The 22,046-nt window shown below is 41.2% G+C and overlaps 2 protein-coding genes across 6 annotated transcripts; one reads left to right on the top strand and one right to left on the bottom strand.

Annotated features, from left to right (window-relative positions):
• Positions 1–1,529: 1,529 nt before the first annotated feature.
• On the top strand, positions 1,530–14,563 carry C9H6orf62 (chromosome 9 C6orf62 homolog). Of its 2 annotated transcripts, none has more exons than XM_047795348.1 (5): positions 1,530–2,569; positions 5,741–5,917; positions 7,223–7,345; positions 10,152–10,286; positions 13,134–14,563. In XM_047795348.1, the coding sequence occupies exons 1-5, from the start codon at positions 2,528–2,530 to the stop codon at positions 13,257–13,259; spliced, it is 603 nt and encodes a 200-aa protein (XP_047651304.1). In that variant the 5' UTR covers positions 1,530–2,527; the 3' UTR covers positions 13,260–14,563. The 2 variants fall into 2 exon arrangements, with proteins under 2 accessions (XP_047651304.1, XP_047651303.1); XM_047795347.1 differs by having other exon boundaries at positions 1,530–3,903.
• Positions 14,564–17,552: 2,989 nt separating this feature from the next.
• ACOT13 (acyl-CoA thioesterase 13) lies at positions 17,553–22,031 on the bottom strand. Of its 4 annotated transcripts, XM_047795806.1 has the most exons (4): positions 21,743–22,016; positions 20,961–21,052; positions 19,671–19,855; positions 18,341–18,575 (listed from the first exon to the last, which is right to left on the bottom strand). In XM_047795806.1, exons 3-4 carry the CDS (start codon positions 19,853–19,855, stop codon positions 18,416–18,418), a joined length of 345 nt encoding a protein of 114 aa, XP_047651762.1. In that variant the 5' UTR covers positions 20,961–21,052; positions 21,743–22,016; the 3' UTR covers positions 18,341–18,415. The 4 variants fall into 4 exon arrangements, with proteins under 4 accessions (XP_047651761.1, XP_047651762.1, XP_047651763.1 ...); XM_047795805.1 differs by lacking the exon at positions 20,961–21,052 and having other exon boundaries at positions 17,553–18,575; positions 21,743–22,031; XM_047795807.1 differs by lacking the exon at positions 20,961–21,052 and having other exon boundaries at positions 21,686–21,799.
• Positions 22,032–22,046: the final 15 nt, after the last annotated feature.

The following is a 22,046-nucleotide window of genomic DNA, read 5'->3' as shown; positions in this document are numbered from 1 at the left end:
CCGCTTTGCCACGACGGGAGCTCCTCTTTTATGTTTTTTAAAACAATGTCATAAACTGCCAGAAATCCTCAATTTTACCCATGTGAGTTTTCTTAACAGTTATCATTATGTGATTGTGAAATTCAATCAGGGAAAATACTAGCCAAATGCTAGATTTATCTTTCAAGGTTAATAATCATTTGGAAACCTCAGGAATCTCACCCTTAAGTTGTGAACAATTTATTCTAAGGGTCAAATAATTATTTTGGCTCATAGGTGAAAAAAAATGTCATTACAGGCAATCTATTTTGATTTTACCAAGTGAAGGGCAGTAATATAGACAATCAAGAGCGTTCTAAAATTTCATCAGAGAGTAGGTCATAAAGGATTATGTAGGTTTTGCTTTTGTTGAAGGTTGACCTTAGCTGATTACTTTTTTTTTTTTCTGATTAGTTAACTGAGTTTTTATAGGCACGCTGGAGCTCTGAAAATTGAGACTCAGTGCCCCTTGGTGCCAAAGACGTGTGACCAGAGATGTGTGAGTCGTCTCCCAGTCCCCTCTCTTCATATTTTGAGGAAGACAGAAAACCATGTAAGGGACAAGCCCTAAGTCTAGGGTCCTGAGGGATCACCATAGAAATTGTGTTCTATAAAGTAGGTTTAAAATGCTCCACGAGGCAGGTCAACAGGTCAGCCGTTTCTCTCCTAAGGCACAGCAGCAACGCTCCAACGGCGTCTTTGACCTTTTAACGCTCTCTCTCCCTGCGCACGTGGTGAGGTGGGGGACAGAGCCTTGTGCGACGGAGCCACCGTGCAGCAGAAAGCATGAGCCACCTTCTGTGCACGCTGTTTAGATTCCAAGTATTGGAACTCTCAGTAGCAGGATACCGCGGGGCCGACCCCCCCCCAAAAGGACTACCAATCAGTGGGTTAGAAATAAAGCCACTACGAGGAAAAATGAGAATCTCCGCCTACTCGTCCAATACACACTTTCTTTTCCTCCTTCACCCCGCCCCACCTTCGCAGACTCTCCGCCCACCGGGTCCGCCCCGTCCTCCCGCGCCCAGCCGGAGTCTTCAAGGCGGAGACCCGGGAAGAGAGAGCCCATCCGGGTGCCTGGTCGGGGAGGGCATAAGGGCGTGGCTTTATGACGACGGCGGTGGGAGGGGCGAGTGGCCAACTCCGGAGACTGGGCCCTCCTGACTGAGGGGGCGGAGGGAGAATGGGTAGTTCCTTTCCACGCCCTATGGAAACTCCCTACTGGGCAAGAGGGGAGTCTTTATCCTCAAACTCCCCTTTGAGGTGGGAATATTAACTAAATAAAAAGTTTAATTTCAAAGAGTCACCCTTTTAAAAGCTTGCTCACACCTTCTCCTGCTCTTCTTTCCTTCTTCCTTGATAACCACACAAAGCTTCCTACTCCCACCAGTCTTTTCTCCCCCTTCACTTCTGCGCAGATGGAGGCGGCCCGCGGGGTGCGCCGCCGCAGAGAGTTCTGGGCGGTGCCGGTGAGGGGCGGGTGACGCAGCGGCCGTCGCTGCCATTTTAAGTTGTTTGTTCTCGCGTCCCTTCTCAAACGCGATTCTGCCCCGGATCCGGGAGGCGCCCGAGGTCGCTGCCGCCGCTTCCGCAGCCACCCGTGGGGGGGATCGAGGCTGGGTCACCGCGGACGCTCACCCTTCGCTTCGGCTTTTCCCCCCTCCGGGTTTCCTCGACCTTATTTCCTGAGAGACGGGACGCGACCCTTGGGGAGAAGAAAGACTCCAGAGCAGATGCTGGAACTGCAATAACTTTATTTGGGGGGGTTTACTTCGCTGACAGACCCCCTTAGCGCAGGGCTCCCCTCCCCTTCTTCCCCTCCCCCCCGCCGCCAGTACAACTCCGACCCCCCCCCTCTTCCTCTTCATTCCTCTTCCTGCTCCTCTCTTTCTCTCGTCGTCTCCGCCGTCCCCGCGTCCTTCCCCCTTCGCCGCCGCCCGGGGCGCCGAGCCAGACTATGGGGCCCAGGTCGGGGCTGAGCGGCGGCAGCAGCGCGGGCGGCCCGGTCACAGTGCGCAGTGCAGCGGGAATGGAGGGGCTCAGTTGGCTGGTGGTTTTCTCTTGACATGGCTCCTGCCCGTGCTGCGAGCAGCGCCCCCGCCGCCGCCTTCTCTTCCGCCGCCGCCGCCGCCGCCACCGCTCCGCCCGCAGGCTGCGGCTAGAGGGCCCGAACCCCGCCCGAGAGTCGGTCAGTGAGTCCCAGTCTCCGCGGGGACAGGGAGGGGACTTCCCCGTCACCCACCCCAGCTATCTGGGGTCCACCCCCTGCCCCTTGGGGAAGCCAACTAACGACCCCGCCCTAAACGATCCAAACTCGGGAAACATGGTCTGTTCCACGTGAGAGCTAGCGGAATCCGGGAACTTGTTTTCTTTTTTTCTTGGGGGGGGGGTGGGCATACTTTAAAAAGTAATTAATATTAACGCAACTATTTTCTTTTCTTCCCACTGATCTTTCCCATTTACCCTCTCCCGCCTCCTCTACCCGGGCGGGTATTGTTTCCACGATGAAATGAGTGAAAACTCGAGTGATCCAGTGTCTCCCGTGGTGCGAGTGAGTCGCTGCAGCTGAAGGCAAAGGGTGGGGGTGGGACCTGGGAGGTGGAAGGCAGGTGGTCCCCGGGCACTGCCTGGGATTTGGGAGGAGAACCCGCCACCTTTGCCTCAGCAATGCTCGCAAGAAGATAAGTTGCACTCCCCACGGTCTTGCACGGGGGCAAATTTATAGGGAAGGCTCCCTCGGGGCATGTAGGACTCATTGCAGGACTGGGGCTGTTGGGAACCCGGGCATTAATCAGGTCTAACCACAGAGCCGGAATCATTATATCGTATTAAGCCCCCCTTTCCCTCTGCCATCATGATTCTCCTTGGCAGCAGCATTAGCAGCCGCCTGAGGGTGAAAATGTGGGTGATGGGGAAGTTGGCAGTGACTCCGCTGTTTTTTCTTATGGCTCCTTTGGGCAACAGCTGCCCGCCCCCGGTATACACTGTAGTTGATTGCAGGGAAACCCTGTACCTCTCCCCTTCCTTCTCTACCGATTTTGCACTTTTCTCTTTGCTCACTACCAAGTGTAATCAATAACAGGCACTGACAATACATAGCAATAGTGAAATCTGAAATAACTAAGAGTTAATTAGGTACCACAGCCATGGATCTGGTTGGGTAAAATTCAATTGGATATTTCAGTTTCATTCGCCTACCCTGTTTTGGTGTTTGGGGGGATTATTTTGGTGGCTTTTTTTTAACTTTTTTTTTTGATATTTGGAAAGGAAGGATTACATTCCCCCCTCCCTATTCCTTTTCATGATCTCTTCTCCAAAAAAAGGGAAAAAAATCCGGATGGATTTTAAGGATTGGACTGGTGTCAGCTGTGTTTTATTGCACACCTAAATCCTATTAATAGGTTTTTCATTTCCCCCACCTTTATTTTGGCAGTTGAGCCAAATGTGTTTTCTAAAAAGTTAGTTCAAGCATTTCCTCCTCTTTCTTTCCTTCCTCCCTTTCCTTTTTCCCATCCAATCCCAAACTTTATTGTCCAAACATGACTGGACAGCAGCTTTTGTTTCTTGACCCTGTAATATGACAGTCTGCTAATATTGCCAGAAGGTGCAGTTTTTTGGTTACAGTCCTGATTTTAGCTATCCAATCATATTAGCAGGAAAAAAAAATGACTTGTTTCTGTTGTACTTGAGTCTTAAGAAAAGTGCCCATAGTTTAGTGACAATTTCCAAAGGCTTTAGTACCACCTGTATTTCAAAATGGGGGACCCAAACTCCCGGAAGAAACAAGCTCTGAACAGACTACGTGCTCAGCTTAGAAAGAAAAAAGAATCTCTAGCTGACCAGTTTGACTTCAAGATGTATATTGCCTTTGTATTCAAGGAGAAGGTAATTTAAAGTTCTTAATGTGAATTAGCCCAAGTGATTATTCTAAGTGTATAAAGTTGTTAGGTTAAAGAGTGGTTTGACAAGTCTACATTTGTATGCTTTGACCCTTAAGGGGTGTTCTCTCGGAGGAGTTGTGGTATAACTGAATGGAAGGCTTCAGTACTCATTGGTTTGGAAATAATTCCAAAGCTTTAGTATAGATCCACTTTTAGTTAACGTGAGGTGGGTAACATTGCGAAGCTCATTTATGTTTTACAATATATTTCCTTTACCTGGAGTTACATAGAGAACTTGATAACTGAATTTAAAGACTGTCTATAGAATATTTGAAAGTAATAGAATCAAAATATTTATATGCTGAGAGCAGCCTGGTTCTTCAGCTCCATGTTGTAGGTGCTTTTTCTCATGGTACATGTAATGAAATAAAAGTGTGCCTTCATTTTTAGGAATAGTAAATTACTGTAATGGTTAATTTGTGTTTAGAAGTGCAATTTATTAAGAATGACCAAAAGCAGTTGAATTTTTTGGTTTTTTTTGGTCTTAATCAGGATTAATTCCACACTTCAGAAGCAAATAATGAGTTGTGAATAGTCAAGGAGAACATAATAAAAGCAATGTTTGTGGGGAGGAATTCCCTCATGGCCTGGCAGGTTAAGGATCTGATGTTGTCAATGATGGCTCTGGAACTTCTACACCTGTGCACAGCCAAAAAAAAAAAAAAAAAAGCAGTAGATTTTTCTGCAACTTAAATGGATAGTTTGTTAATCGATCTGTATTTGAATGAGGTTAGATGATGACATTAAGGGAATACTACTTTGATTTGGGGCTTAAATTATGAGCTAATTTCACATCAGAAACATCTTGGTATGGTATCTATTTGATATTTGAAAGTTTCCTGATTTTTACCCTACTGTTATTAGTATTTAAGAATGCTCTTAGCTGCTAGAGTATAGCATTTTAGAGTGTTTTCACAAGTGGTTTGTTTTGAAATGATTGTCCCAAATAGGGCAGTATCATGGGTTTACTTTTTTTTGTTGTTAGTAAGTTGACTGCAGAATTGATAAGAAGAGATAATTACAAGCAATTATAATGTAGGTTCACTGGAAAAAATACAAGATGTGAGTAGTGAGACTATAACTTTGCGTTTGATCCTTAAGATGTCTCAGATTACACCACCTAGTTCTTCTAATGCCTATGAAAACCTGCTTTTATTCTATGACCGGACAGTATTCAGGCAGTTGTCCTGAGCAGTTCTGAATTCTGTAACCTAAATTGATGAGCCCTTGGTCTTAACTAAATTTGAAGACTTTTTTAAAACTAAATTTGGTAGACTTTTTTTTTCCCTTCTTTTGAATATTGACACTTGTAGTTATATAATATCCAGAAGGAGTAATGGAAATTGACCCTTTCAAGGAATAAAACGGTTAATTTGTCTTAAGAGCTTTGTTTTTAAACGGAGATTGTAATTTTGCTGTATGTAGAACCAGTTAAATTATATCAAGGGTAACTTGCTTTTTTAACCTTATGTGTATTTGGTGTTTGTTTTTAAATATTGTTTAAAATATTTGCTCTATTGTTTAAAGTATTTGTTGTGGATACCATAATGCTATAAAACCCTACAGATAAATATTCTATTTATGTGTGGTTGGGGAGTTAAAGGGGTTGGGGGAAGAGCAGAATGATCCACCTATTTGAAAATCTGTGTTTTCAGTACAAAAATGACTTCATTTAAGAATTTTGCTGAGTTAAAGGTACATGACATTTATGTAATATGAACCCTGGGTGTTAAGAGACGTGCTACCAGTGGGTTAATACAGCTCTTATTTTTTTCTTGTAGAAGAAAAAATCAGCACTTTTTGAAGTGTCTGAGGTTATACCAGTCATGACAAATAATTATGAAGAAAATATCCTGAAAGGTGTGCGAGATTCCAGCTATTCCTTGGAAAGTTCCATAGAGCTTTTACAGAAGGATGTGGTACAGCTCCATGCTCCTCGATACCAGTCTATGAGAAGGGTAAGTCCTGTTTTTAAGTCTTGATTTGATAGGTTTTTGTGAGTTAAGCTTGCATTATTTGTTTGTTTTCCTTCTAAGAATGGGTAGTTAACTATCCCTTTAAAAGTTGAATTTAAAACATGGATAACTTTCTTATACGTTACTGTGTTGATAACTGTGTATGTTGTTGCTGTGATTGATTAATGTTTTATAGTGTTCGTTGGGATTTCTTTTTTCAGAGGAGGATGAATATTATGCCCCATATAAATAAACTTCTCCAGATCAGTGAGTTAGTCTGAGCAAACTTGAACAAGAGATCCCCATAATTAGTTGGGGGTTGGTCGGGGGGAGCTAGAAATAACCATGTACTGGTCTGGAAGAGTTAAATTGGCCTCAGTATCAGCATATAAGAAAAATACCATTTCAGGGAGTTCCTGTTGTGGCTCAGTGGGTTAAAAACCCAACTAATATCCATGAGGGTATGGGTTCAGTCCCTGGCCTTGCTCAGTGGGTTAAGGATCCATCGTTCCCACAACTTGCGGCATAGGTCGCAGAAACATGGCTCAAATCCAGTGTTGCTGTGGCTGTGGTGTAGGCCGGCAGCTGCAGCTCCAATTTGACCCCTGACCTGGGAACTTTCATACGTTGCCCTAAAAAAGAAAAGAAAAAAAAAAGATACCATTTCAGCTGTAGTAAGAAGGTAATGATTCATATTACAAATTTGAAGACATCTTTGCTTAAATAGGTTCTGATTTTGTAGAGTGGAAATAATGGTACAGGGATTTAAAGAAGAAAAAGACAAAAAATTAGAGCTTCAGTTGGAGTTTTCACATACACTGATGAGTATAGATCCTCTCATGAGGCTGGGCTGACTGACTGACTGTGGACTCTGCAAGGTAAAAATTAGAATTAGGTCATGAGCTATTCAGATTGTATGTAGTCCTTTACTATAACTCTTAAGACATAAAATGACACATTGGCTGTTAAACAGCACAGATGTGCAGCAACTGCAAGGGTCCACTTAAACATGCATTTTTTTTTTTCTTCTTCAATAAATAGGTAGTACCACTTAGTACACAGCTGGTTGAGTCCACAGATGCAGAACTGCAGATATGGGGGGCTGGCTATAAAGTTACATACAGAAATTTCAACTGGAAATTTTGACTCCATGGTCTGTGTCCCTAATGCCCAAATTCTTCAAGGTTTAGCTGTATAGTGGATTTTGCACTTGTAGAATGTTTCTATAGTCACCCTGTAATTGTGAGATTGCTTGTTACAGCTTTGTTTCTTTGAAGGTAATTTTTTTTTTTTTTGGTTATTATATAGGATGTAATTGGCTGTACCCAGGAGATGGATTTCATTCTTTGGCCACGGAATGATATTGAGAAAATTGTCTGTCTCCTGTTTTCTAGGTGGAAGGAATCTGATGAGCCTTTTAGGCCTGTTCAGGTATTTTATTTCTGAAATAAGTGTGGTGAACATGTAAATAAATGAAAACTCGTAGGAGAGGATCTAATTTACAAAGTTCTTTGGGAATATACTTTCTAATAAATTTTACTTCATGATTTCCTCCTGTCTTTGACTATTGTAATGCAAGAAGAGAAAGCATTTGGATTATAGAATCTCTTTAAGAATGAGGTGATTCTAACTAGACCCAGTGTGTCTTTGAAATTATGGTCAAAGAAAGATCTTTTAAGGTAGGCATTTGTTGATTTATAAAGGGCCCTTGGATGAACTTGAGGAAAATTTCTTCCCCTGCATCACACACTCCTAAAATACTTTGTACCTAACCTTGGTTCTCAAAGGAATCTATCTGATCTAAGCAGTGTGTTAAGAAACCTTTTTCTGGAGTTCCCATTGTGGTGGCGCAGTGGGTTAAGAGTCCAGCTGCAGCAGCTCAGGTTGCTGTGGAGATGCAGGTTTGATCCCTGGCAGTGGGTTAAAGAATCCAGTGTTGCCACAGTTGTGGCTTGGATTCGATTCCTGGCTAGGAAACTTAGATGGGCCGTGGTGTGGCCATGGGAAAAAAAAAAAACCTTTTTCTAAGACGTTGATTTGCATATGAAACTTTATAGGAGAAGAATAAATTTGTGGTTCTTAGTTAACCTTCTTCGACACCTTGCTATAATTTCACTTGTCGTTTGATGTACTTAACAGTTTCTAGTGCTTTGCTTAAGAGGGAAAGGGGTCGATTCAGAGCTGTAGCTGCCATCCTATGCTATAGTGACAGCCATATGGATCCGAGCCACGTCTGCAACCTTAACCCACTGAACGAGGCCAGGGATTGAACCTGCATCCTCATGGATACTAGTCAAGTTTGCTACTGCTGAGCCACAACGGGAACTCCCTGGGAATTGCTTCTTGCATGCTGCCTATTAGAATTTTCTTTTTGGTATGAACCATTCCTTCGTGCATTTTTGGATATGCAAGTATTATGGAAATGACGTTCCATAGAAATACAGGGAAGGCTTTTTTAAATCTTACATTCCAGTCTTGTGCATGTGATACTCTACTGGCTTCTTCCATCCACCCTGATATTTGCCATAGTGAAACACTTAAGGCTTTCTCTCTTGAACCACATCTTGATTTTGACACACCTGTGTTTGTGTAGGTTCTGTTTCCTAGGATGGCATTTTCCAAATTACTTACCATTACTATTTTCCCCAGGGAAAATAATTGTCATCTTTCAAGGCCCAATGCAAATTTACCTGCTAACATTACCCATGTTGCCCACTCTGTTAATTATTTCTCCCACAGCACTTAACAATAAGAATCCACTTTCAGGGAATTCTTGCTGTTGTGCAGTGGGTTAAGTATCTGACTGCAGCAATTTGGGTTGCTACGAAGGTTTGGGTTCCATCCCCGTCCAGCGCAGTGTGTTTAAAGGTCCGGCCATTGCCACAGCTGTGCATAGGCAGCAGCCAAGGCTTGGGTACACTCCCTAGCTCAGGAACTTCCATATGCTGCAGGTGCAACCATAAAATTAAAAACAACAACAACAAAAAAAACAAACCATTTCAGGGTCTTATAAGTCACCACATCTTGTTTTAGGAAAGGAAAGATTTGAAGCAAGTTAGGTTTTATATTTGCATATGCTTATCTTCAGCAGTATGTTAGTCCCTTAAGGTTGAGATACTCTTACTCATGTTTTTCAGTATTTAATAACATATTCTCATATACTAAGAGTTCAGTAAGTATTTGATTTGTGTGGAAGTATAATTCAGTATTATATTTTACATAAAATGGTATGTAGAGATACCATATTTTATGTAATGGCTTCTGATAAGAGCTCCTGGGTAGTAAGAACCTAGACAACAGGAACGGATGGTTTTTTCCATGTCAATATTTTCTACTGTCTTTGACATAATAGGTGAATAAAGATAATTTGAACCAAATAGACTAATAATTCAGTATTTAAGTATCAGATTGTTTTAGGTTGCCAGGTTTCTTGAATTCTCTGCTAGTCTAATCTTTTCACCTAGTATTTGGCCTCTTCACAGATATTTTTGTGGGAAGATCAAGTAACATGTTAAAAAAATTCAAAGAATGTTATGACTTGATAACTGGTCTTTGTAACTTAAAGTTGAAAAATATGCACATAAAAACATTTTTAGAAAGGCTGAAGGATTCGTATATCCTCAGAAGCCTGTGTGAGAACTAGAAATACATTTCAGCTGTGGGCTTTACATTTCATTGACTCCCCTTAACTGATGGTTAGTGCCCTTTCTATAGATGATGAAACTCGATACCTAAGTATTGAGATATGCAGCTGGGATTGGGATGAATAGATTTCTTTCCAAGAACCATCTGTTGTGTTCCTTTGCTATAAAAAGGAGGGAGGTGTCATTGGGCTTAAAGTACATAGGTAGGATTCTTGATCTGAGTGGGTTTGAAAATTTGATTTTATGAAATTTGGCTTAAAATCATTGAGTATTAGGATTTAGTCACTTCGGTGCAGTTTTTCCTGAAGGTCAAACTATATAATGAAGTGCTATCCAGTAGAACTTTCTGTGAGGAAGGAAATCTTCTGCATTCTCAAGAGACTATTCAGAACGGTGGCCACTAGCCACATGTGACTATTGAGCATTTGAAAGGTGGCTAGTACTATTTAATTTTTAATTAATACAAGTTTAAGTAGCCCCTGTTGGTTACCATATTGGACAGCACAGCTGTGTGCATATGGGTGCAGTAGATAGATTTTTCAGGTAGTATAACATGTTTGTAGTTACATGTAAATGTTTATACTTTTAATTAGGCCAAATTTGAGTTTCATCACGGTGACTATGAAAAACAGTTTCTGCACGTTCTGAGCCGGAAGGACAAGACTGGAATTGTTGTCAACAATCCTAACCAGTCAGTGTTTCTCTTCATTGACAGACAGCACTTGCAGGTAAGGTGTTTTGTTTTCTTTCTTTCTTCTTTTTTTTTTTTTTTCTTTAAACTACTCAAGGGCTCATTTTAAAAGCTTATTGTTAGCGAGCTGTTTTCTGGGTGTTACTTAATTTTGTTTTGCCCCTTCATCATTTTATTATTTTTAAAGTCACTTAAAAACAAGAAACAGATATCCTGAGCCTCACCCTAGAACAGAGGTTCCCAAATTTTGCTGGATATTAGAACTACCTGAGGGAGTTCCCGTTGTGGCTCAGTGGTTAACGAATCCGATTAGGAACCGTGTGGTTGTGGGTTTGACCCCTGGCCTGGCTCAGTGGGTTAAGGATCTGGCTTTGCCATGAGCTGTGTTATATAGGTTGCAGATGAGGTTTGGATCTGGTATGACTGCGGCTGTGGTGTAGGCTGGCATCTGTAGCTCCAATTAGACCCTTAGCCTGGGAACCTCCATAGACTGCAGGTGCAGCCCTAAAACAAAACAAACAAAAAAACCCAAACAAGTATGAGAATATTTAGTTCCATCCATGTTGCTGCATATAGTATCATTTCATTCTTTTTATGGCTGAGTAGTATTCTGTTGTACCCTATCTTTAGCCATTCATCTGTTGGTGGACATTTACAGGTGTTTTTAATGCTTTATGAAACAAACAGCTTGAGTGCTTTTAATGAAAAAATTATAAGCTAAGTTCCTGGGTTGTAGGTAGGGTGACCAACAATCTCAGTTTGTCTGCAGTGTCCTCATTTTAGTACTAGAAGTCTCAAGTTTTGGAAACCCCTCAATCCTGGGCAAAGTGGGATGGTTGGTCCACCCTAGTTGTAGATGAATTTGGTCTTCAGTGCTCTTGGTACCCTTCTTCCATTTATGTTCTGTTCTATGTTCTGTTCTCAATCTTTATAAGCTGGAGATGTGTTGACATACTTATATTATGTGGAAGAATCGACCTCTATTAGGTCTTGAGGGAATTGATATGAGCCACCACATTTGTATACAGTTGACACCTAAACAGCTTGGGGGTTAAGGGTGCTGACCCCTGTACAGTTGAAAATCTACATATAACTTTTGTCTCCCCCAAAACTTCCTGCTGCTGACTGGAAGCCTTACTGACAACATAAAATGGTTGGTTAACATGTTTTGTGTGTTGTATGTATTATATATATTTATTCTTACAGTTAAGCTGAACAGAAGATATTAAGAAAATCATAAGAAAATACACTTACAGTGCTGTATTTAATACCTAAGTTTACGTCATTTATTTATGAGATGATTGTCTTCCACTGCCTCAACAATATTGTTGTAATTTTTTGTGGTCTTTTTAAAAAATGACATATAATAACATTAGTCTTTTTTTTTTTTTTTTTGGTCTTTTTGTCTTTTTTGTTGTTGTTGCTATTTCTTGGGCCGCTCCCGCGGCATATGGAGGCATATGGAGGTTCCCAGCTCCAATCGGAGCTGTAGCCACCGGCCTACACCAGAACCACAGCAACTTGGGATCCGAGCCGCATCTGCAACCTACACCACAGCTCACGGCAACGCCGGATCATTAACCCACTGAGCAAGGGTAGGGACTGAACCCGCAACCTCATGGTTCCTAGTCGGATTCGTTAACCACTGCGCCACGACGGGAACTCCAGTCTTATATGATACAAAATATTATAGATGCTATATGTGTTACCAGCACAAGATATCAAAAATATGAAAAATTAATATTTATTTACAGATATAATCTATATTGATAATGAAGAAGCACAATATGGTCACTTTATGATGGCCTAGTGTAATCAGTATGATTGTTTCATGGTAGCCTAGCTGTCCACTAATGAATGAATTGTAAAAGTTTTATGGCATATAGTCATATTCTTAATAGTGTATTAGAAACATCATAAGGTTTTTAAAAAGACACTTGCCTGTGATAATAGGCTGATGTATAGTTTCTCTTTATGAGTGTGGCATACTGTATGATAATGTAGCTTGGAAAGAAAAGCAATAAAATACAAAACTAACACCTTATTAATTTTATATTAAACATTACTCACCTTACACTTATGTTAGGATAGACTAGTGTCTGGGTTGACCTTTTTTTTTTTTTTTTTTTTTTTTTTTCCCCAGGGCCACACCTGCAGCACATGGAAGTTCCCAGGCTAGGGGTTGAATCTACAACTGCCGGCCTACGCCACAGCATTGCCAGATCTGAGCCACATCTGTGACCTATAGCACAGCTCACGGTAAGGCCAGTCTTAAACCCACTGAGCAAGGCCAGGGATTGAACCTGCATCCTCATGAATACTATCGGGCTCATCTCTACTGCACCGCAACAGGAATTCCTGAACCCTAATTTCTTTTAGCAAGTAGTCTGTTTGACTTTTCCTTCTTTTTTTTTTGCTTTTTAGGGTCACACTCTCTGCATCTGCATGTAGAGGTTCCTAGGCTGGGAGTCAAATCAGAGCCACAACTGCTGGCCTTCACCATAGCTCATGGCAATGCCAGATCCTTAACCCACTTAGTGAGGCCAGGGCTCGAACCTGCAACCTCAGGGTTCCTAGTTGGATTCATTTCTGCTGCGCCACGACGGAACTCCTGTCTTTCCTTTTAATTTTTTATTTTGCATAAATTCTGTAAGCATGTACTTGTACCATGTTTTTACTGTTTTTCTGTATTTTGTATGGCAAGGTTCTGTCTCCCTAACTAAAGTTCCTTTGGATAGGGACTATAATTTCATCCCTTACTCTACATGCTTTCTTCTACTGTATAGTAACCACAGGTGCTTAAAATATTGTGGGAGAATGTCATGTGATAATTCATCAGTATTTTAAAGTCTTATTAAGAATATTAAAATTTTCTTCCTTCCAGACTCCAAAAAACAAAGCTACAATCTTCAAGTTATGCAGCATCTGCCTCTACCTGCCACAGGAACAGCTTACCCACTGGGCAGTTGGCACCATAGAGGATCACCTCCATCCTTATATGCCAGAATAGAGCGCTAACCAGCAAAATGGAGAAGATCAGAGTGTGCAGCAGCAATTCTTTTTCTTGTTTTCTTACCACTTTATTCTTTCAGAGGTTAAAGAAAATGGGACACATGCACAGAACACTATGCATTTTGAAACTTGTTCATCCTGGATTTTTTTTTTTTTTTTTCTTTTCATTTGTATCTCAGAACTTAAAGAAATTAGGTGTCTTCTGCATGGACTGTGTGAAAGAAGATGCTCTGCATATTTGCTGCACTGCATCAGCATCTTACTAAAAATGTGAAATGAAAGGACTATTGTACACTGAAATGCTTAAATGTATCTGAAAGCACAAGGTGATACTCATTTTTGATGGTCTTTCCATTTGTGCTGGCTTTTGCCGCTTTGATATATCTGTCATCAGTATTTGGAGGGTGAGAAGTGAATGTAACAGGTATAAATAACATTTTAAAAACTTTATAGCTTTGCTATAATCACCGTTGTTCCAGAGCACTGTCAGATTCATTCTAATGACCAGAAGTGGTTGTTTAAAAAAGAGAGAAGGAAATAGAACTGTGGGAAAGAAATCTTAGAGGAAAAAAGCATCTCATTGTAGGCATTCTTGCCTCATGTATTCCTGGGCCATGTTGTTTCCTGGTACTCATAAGTATATGTATTTTATTTCCAGATCTCTTTGCCCAAGTTGCTGTTATAAGAGTATTCTGCTGAGTGTGGATACAGTTAAACACATTAAAGCAGATCTGGAGTCTGAAGTAGCTATAAGCAGCTATTAAAACAGAAGTATATTCATAGCTGCAAAAACCAGGAGAGGTAGAGGACCTTCCTTTTGGTTTTTGTTTTGTTTTTTGGTTTTAAAAAGAAGAGATTTTTATTACAGAGAAAAAAATTCCAGTGAATTGTGCAGAAATACTGGTTTTTACACCATCCTAAAGGAAAACTTATGAGGTTCTGTTGAAGTAGAGAAGTTGGTATCTTAAATTGCATAAATACAAAAAAGAAAAGAAAAAAACATTGAGTGTCAAAGTTCTAAAAGCAGAACTCATTTTGTGCAATGAACATAAGGAAAGACTACTGTATAGGTTTTTTTGGGGGTGGGGGTCTTTGGGTTTTTTTCTCTTTTAAATGAAGAAAAGCTTTGCTTAAGGGTTGCATACTTTTATTGGAGTAAATCTGAATGATCCTACTCCTTTGGAGTAAAACTTAGTGCTTACTGGTTTCCAATTGTATTTAGCTTCTGGTTGGAATTTGAATAAATGAAAACCTAAATAAAATAGGTGAAAGTTACCTGACTATTCAGGTGAATACACAAAACTCAAAAGTGTTAACTTTTCTTCTTAAGTCCCTTGGGTATGTGTTATTGATAACTTTAGGAGGATTTACGGCCCCTGGCTAAATGGTAAACTCAGAAAAACCAACAGTTGGGTTTGTAATTTCAGTAAGAATGGGAATCAGGCCTTTTTGTCCGCTTTTAAACAGTTGTAATTCTGGCCTTATGCCTGTTTTTATGAAAAAGAAAAAATAATTTCAAAATGCTTTCTGGAGTTCCCATTGTGGCACAGTGGAAAAGAATCTGATTGGGAGCCATGAGGTTGCGGGTTTGATCCCTGGCCTCGCTCAATGGATTAAAGATCCGGCATTGCTGTGAGCTATGGTGTAGGTCATAGACGTGGCTCAGATCTGGCGTGGCTGTGGCTGTGGTATAGGCTGGCAGCTGTAGCTCGGATTAGACCCCTAGCCTGGGAACCAACATATGCCACAGGTGTGGCTTTAAAAAAACAACAATATCCTTTCTGATGATTTGGAAATAACACTTCAGGGGAGTTCCCATTGTGGCGCAGTGGTTAACAAATCCGACTAGGAACCATAAGGTGGCGGGTTCGATCCCTGGCCTCGCTCAGTGGGTTAAGGATCACGGTGTTGCTGTGAGCTGGTGTAGGTCATAGATGTGGCTCAGATCCTGTATTGCTGTGGCTCTGGTGTAGGCCAGCGGCTACAGCTCCGAATAGATCCCTAGCCTGGGAACCTCCATATGCCAAGGTTGTGGCCCTAAAAAAAAAAAAAAAAAAAAAAAAAAAAAGAACACTTCGTTTCCCACAGCTAGGTGCTATTCTAAACTCTTAACGACCCCTAGTGGAGCCTAGATGTAGAGGCTTTAGGAACTTGCCCAAATTTAAAACATGGCTTTCTGGCTCTGTAGAGTGAAAAGTTTTTATATTTTGGCCGTGCCCACAACATGTCCTAATTCCTGGGCCACAGATTGAACCTGAGCCACAGCAAGGAACTTTAAAAAAAGATTACTTTAGAATAAATTAGGAAAAGTTTTAAGAGTAATACTGAATACTCCTTGTAACCTTTACCCACAAAGTAACTCCTTGATGTTTTGCCACAGTTGTTTTCCTTTTTGTAGTTTTTTTTTTTAAACTTACTGAAGTATAGTTGATTTTTTCCTGTCTTTCTCCACATATATGTAAATATTTTCTGTATCATTTGAGAGTTTGGTGCATATATCTTTTATGGCCACATCCATGGCATATGGAAGTTGCCAGGCTAGGGATCAAATTGGAGCTGCATTTGCTGGTCTACACCACAGCCACAGTAATACCAGATCCGAACCGCAACTGTGACTTACACCACAGCTCATGGCAACACCAGGTCCTTAACCCACTGAACAAGGCCAAAGATCAAACCTACATCCTCTGGGACACTATGTTGGGTTCTTAATCCACTGAGCCACCATTGGGAACTCCTGGTGTGTGTATCTTGGTCCTTTTGCCTTGGTATTTTGGCATGTCCCAAGTACAAGGATATTCTTATATTACCACAGTGAAATTATCAAACTCAAATGTAACATTCATTTAATCTATAATCCATGTTCCAGTTTTGTTGATTGTTGTAATATGTTTGGCAGTGGTTTTTTTTTTTTTAAACGGCTGTACCTGTGGCACATGGAAGTTTCCGGCCGGGGTTAAATAAATCCCAGTTGCATCTGTGACCTTCACTACAGCTTGGGGCAATACTGGATCCTTAACCCACAGAGTGAGATCAGGGATCAAACAGAGACATCAGGTCCTTAACCTGCTGAACCATAACAGGAACTCCTGGCCATGTTTTTCTGTCCCCCCTAGGTCAGTACGGGATCATCGCATTTAGTTTTCACATGTTAGTCTCCAAATTGGGACAATTCCTCAGGCTTGACATTTTTGAAGGGAAGCCAATTTTTTAAAAACAAGGTATCCTTGTTTCACAGTTGAGTGATCCTTCATGGTTTGATTTGGATTTTGTATTCTGGCCAATGCCCATTGACCTTACTCCATCTCCTCAAATGAATATCCACTGTTGGTATGTTCGATCTTGTTAATTTTGATTGATCAAGGTAGTATCCTACTTTATAGCTGCGTTTTTTTGTTTTTTTAGGGCTGCACCCAGGCACATGGAGGTTTCCAGGCTAGGGGTCGAATTGGAACTGCGGCTACCAGCCTACACCACAGCCACAGCAATGCAGGATCTGAGCTGTGTCTGCAACCTACTCCACAGCTCACAGCAACGCAAGAGTGAAGCCAGGGACTGAACCTGCAACCTCATGATTTCTAGTTGGATTTGCGCCACTGCGCCACAATGGGAACTCCTATAGTTGTTTTTTTGTATCTAGTCCTAAGTATTTATCAGCATTCTTTTTTGGAGGGGTGGGGTGGGGAGCGCCTATGGCATGCAGGAGTTCCCTAGGCCATTGATAGAACCCAAGGCATAGCAGTGACAATGCCAAATCCGTAACTACTAGGCCACCAGGGAAGTCCTATCAGCACTCTTAGAAGGAAGAGCCCTTCTGTCCCTGCCATTATTAAACAGTATGAGCTCAATTCCTTTTTTTTCAATGCTGCATAATTTTCATGCCTCTCATCATTTTCTTGAGTACTTCCCTTACTTTGAAGCACAAGGTATGTTCATCTTCTAGCTTCCCTATTCCAGCCCCCAGCTCTGAAATCACCTGTTTAAAGAGCCCAAGTTACTTTTAGTGGCAAATATTTGACCTGGGTTTCCTGTGTGCTCACTGCTACTGTGAAGGCTGTTCTTTCAGCAGATGGATCAGTATATATTCTAATACAACCAAAGGGTAATCGACCTTTAGATGCTGTGTTTCCAAACTTATTGTTGCTTCCTTTCTTCTGATTGTCAGTCATGTTCTTGAAGACCACCTGATGCAGAAGTCGAATACTACAAATGCCACAGTCGTAGAACTCTGGAAAAGGGACGAAACACCTCGTGAACTTGGTCTGTAGATGAAGTACTGTAGACTAGGAGATTCAAGACCTTCGTGGTTTTATTTATCCTCAGTATTAGAAAGGGGCTAACAGAATGCTCTGCCTCACCACCACTATAAATTATGCAAGTCCTATAATAAATTCTCTATCAGGGAAAAGTAGCACACCCACAGGACTATTTATCACAAATGTACTTTGCCTCAAACTTTGTTGAGAATTACTCTTTTATTCTCCAGTGGGCCTATGGTTCCTCCATTTTGAAGTTCCACAATCTTGAAATTGGGTTTAAAAATACGTAGTATGGCAGAGTTCCCGTCATGGTGCAGTGGCAACGAATCCGACTAGGAACCATAAGGTTGCAGGTTTGATCCCTCATTAAGGATCTGCTCAGTGAGTTAAGGATGTGGTGCTGCCGTGAGCTGTGGTGTAGGTCGCAGATGCGGCTCAGATCCTGCGTGGCTGTGGCTGTGGTATAGGCTGGCTGCCACAGCTGTGATTTGACCCCTAGCCTGGGAACCTGTGGCCCCAAAACAAAAAAAAAGAGTTGAGAAGAACTTAAAAGAGTCTGTAAGGATTAACCATTAATTTAGATTTCTCCTTTTGCTTAATATTGGATTTTAGTTTTAAGGTAATCTCATCTCAAAATAGCCCTGCTAGCTTTGCTTTACTTGTTTTCAAAACACCTTGAGCTAAGAATGTTCTCATCCAAGTATGGTGTATGATTACAAATGAAAGCTAAAGAGGCTTAAAAATGAAAGAATACAGACAACCCTCTCCTATGTTCCACTTGACTTCTATGACATTTTTCCCCAAATAATTCTTAACCTACTTTTTGATTGTGCTGATTTATTTTGAAAATTGTATTCAAGTCATGTTTACTCTGGACATTCATTGTTGGGTTTCTTTAGGCTGTTCCCAGGTGTTTTGTGTGTCTGCCTTGTGCTATTAATTTCCCTGTGACCTTGTTTGTCAGATCCACAGAGGCAAATGCAAGTGTTTTTCCTTGTTTCAGAATATGCGCTGTAATCAGTATATCTTCTCCCATTTTAGCAGGTGACATGTACCTTGAAAGAAAAATTTACATTAGTTCACAGCTAATAGTTTTTAAAAGAGAAAGTTCTGTGCATTTCATAACAGCCTTTAATGTTATTTTACTCCTAAATAGTTTAAGCATATTTTTAGTGAGCTTTCTGTTCTTTCTGATTTTAATGGTTGGTCCTGACCATTCCTTATGCACACAAGTTTCTTTTCCCATAAATATAGAAAGGGGTTTTCAACTGCTCCCTACCTCCTTTCTCTTCAAGTGTCCCTCTTCATATTTACTTTGGGCTAGTGAATGATTTCTTCTAGCTTTCATTTAATTTGCTTAACTTTCTGGGTGAAGTAATACTGGTGTTTTCTATCTTTTCACATCAATATGCAGAATTTACTCAACTCTAAAATGACTTAATATAAAAACTTTTAATATGGGGCCCATTTGAAGCTCAGGCCAGTACTTTTTTTTTTTTTTTTTTTGCTTTTTATGGCCGTACCTCTGGCTTATGGAGGTTCCCAGGCTAAGGGATGAATTGGAGCTGTAGCCTATGCATGGCAACTCAAGATCCAAGCCGCATCTGAGACCTGCACCACAGCTCACAGCAATGCCGAGTCCTTAACCCACTGAATGAGGCCAGGGATTGAACCTGCGTCCTGATAGATACTAGTCAGATTTGTTTCTGCTGAGCCACACTGGGAACTCCTGGCCAATTCTTCTAATAAGCCAAAATTATTTGAATAAAGGGGGACATACAAGTGAGACTCTTAAGGATTCTATGAAACTGTTACAAGCTGTGAATTTGAGATTTTTTTTTCTAACAGTATGCATATTAGAAGCTGAATAGTTGTCTTTTTGAATGCTTAGTTCACTTCTCCTTTATTACTAACTATATTATGGATTACCTTTATTATTATTACTGATATATACTGTACTTGGAAATTAATCCTCTAGTTCTAGATTCTAAAGCCATGAAATATTTTAAGGCAAATACATAGCTGCACTTAAGGATAACCAGCTAAAGGGCACCTCATGCTTTATTTAGTTATACATGTGCTTAGTCTCAGTTGTTTGAAAAGAGTTGCCACACTGAAAAAAGCTATTTGGGTACAGTTTGGATACATACGTTATGTTCATGTCCACACTAACTCCAGGTGCTCCCCTTTCTGTGCATAGCAGAGCATATGTGGATACACAATCCACTAAGGTGGCTGTCATGCCACCATGGAGAGTGCCCATTTTATTGGTATGCTCTTCCTCTACTTTCATTTCGCAGATCACTTTCCCAGGGACAGCAGAGACAACAGTCATCTAAGTATTAAAAAAAAAAAAAGAATTTTGAATATTCAGTGATATTAGAAAGCCCAGACAACCAATCAAGAACTATCACTGGATTAAACTGAGTCACTCCCAAAAAGTTGATTCAGAAATTCAAAAAGTTACCAATCTCTCTACATAGAAATTAATTATGATGTGAATTTTTTTTTTTTTTGGCTGTTGGTTTAATTTATTAGTGTTTGACAGCTGATGTGAATTTTTGTTGTTGTTGTTGTTGTCTTTTTGCCTTTTCTAGGGCTGCTTCAGAGGCATATTCCCAGGCTAGGGGTCTAATCGGAGCTGTAGCCACCGGCCTATGCCAGAGCCACAGCAACTTGGGATCCAAGCCGCGTCTGCAACCTACACCACAGCTCACGGCAATGCCGGATCCTTAACCCACTAAGCAAGGCCAGGGATTGAACCTGAAACCTCACGGTTCCTAGTCGGATTCGTTAACCACTGAGCCACGACGGGAACTCCATGAACTGTTTTTAAATAAGTAATATGAGGGAAAAACAGGAGTATTTGTGAATCTCCACTCCTGCAGAAATCAAACATTCCATCTGAGCTTTTCAGCCTCAGTATACAACCTGACATCTCGTACATGTCTCCTGAGAGACAAGGCCTAGATCATGTTACCTTAAAATTTACAGTAAAAGGAACGGTTCCTGACTGATTTTTTATTTTTTTTTAATTAAGATCAATAGACTTTATTTTTTTGTTTTGTTTTGTTTTTTGCTTTATCTAGGGCCGCTCTCACGGCATGTGGAGGTTCCCAGGCTAGGGGTCGAATCAGAGCTGTAGCCACCAGCCTACGCCAGAGCCACAGCAACATAGGATCCGAGCCGCATCTGCAACCTACATCACAGCTCACGGCAACGCCGGATCGTTAACCCACTGAGCAAGGGCAGGGACTGAACCCGCAACCTCATGGTTCCTAGTCAGATTCGTTAACCACTGCGCCACAATGGGAACTCCACCTGAGTGATTTATAGATCACTATGCATAAACCTATACTTTAGCCTAAGCAACTGTGCCCACAAGAAACATAAACTACAAAATCCATTTTAGATCAAATTAACAAACACAGAGCACTTACTATGATGCTGACCTATGCAGTTAATACAGTAGCCACCAGTCACCTGTCAGTATTAAGTCCTTGAAACATGGCTAGTATGATGCTAGGATGTGCTGTAAGTAATTTCAAAGATTCAGTACAAAAAGTTAGTACTCTTCTATATTGATTAAAAGTATTTAATGTTAAAAGTATTTTGGGTATAATGAGCTTAAGATATTTTACTAAAATTTAAATTCCTTTTTTAAATGTTTACAACATTATAATGTTGCTATTATAAAATACCGCATTCCACATGGAATCTGGAACCGCGGCAGGGGGAACTTACCCCCACTCACCCCTCCTCACAGTTTAACTTTTCAAACACCAGTAGGAAGAATGAAGATTTTTCTCCTCCTCCAGTAAAAACTCAGCTAATGAGAAGCCTCGCAACTCAACCAAAGAGAACCACAACAACCCTCAATGACTTGTTCAAAACAGCCCCTCTCAAACTTTCCTCTCCTCTTTATAAAAGAACAGTTGAGAACCTGCCTATGGTTGCATGTCCCATAGCAAATTCCTCTGCTATTCCCAAATAAGCTCATTTTGCTGGCAAAGCCACTTACCTTTTTGTTTTAAAGACTGACAGATCAATGGAGGCACACCTAGCACATAACTGTGCTCCATTACAGTAGTAATCATTACTACTAAGGTCAGTTTAGGGACGCAGTCCAAAAGAATCTATCAGGGACAATTTATCCAGCGCTCACCACGAACTACGCAAGGTGCTTTCCCTTCATTAGAAACCGCAGCTTCGCATCCAATACCTTTTCCAAAACTCTGTCAAAACACGAACTCTTGCCTAGGAACTTGAGGGCCTCCTGCAGATTCTTTGTCATACAGCTCATTGTGGTCTGTTCGTCAGCTCCTAGGCCCCAGAGCTTTTTGGAGGAGCAGGACGCCCACAAGTTCGCAGAAGTACCAGGACGCAAAGGTCAGGATGACTCCTCGCGCGCGCTCCCGCCACCGCCGTCCTATCTGTACTTGGGCACAGAGGCATCACGGTTCATCGTGACCGCGCGCGCAAGCGCTGTTTTGCCCTTGCCAGCCCGGGGCGTCCCTTTCTGCTGC

This window comes from Phacochoerus africanus, chromosome 9 (genome assembly GCF_016906955.1).
Source record: "Phacochoerus africanus isolate WHEZ1 chromosome 9, ROS_Pafr_v1, whole genome shotgun sequence".
Lineage (NCBI taxonomy): Eukaryota > Metazoa > Chordata > Mammalia > Artiodactyla > Suidae > Phacochoerus > Phacochoerus africanus.
The sequence above is the reverse complement of the archived record's forward strand: the minus strand, read 5'-3'. Positions and strand labels throughout refer to the sequence as shown.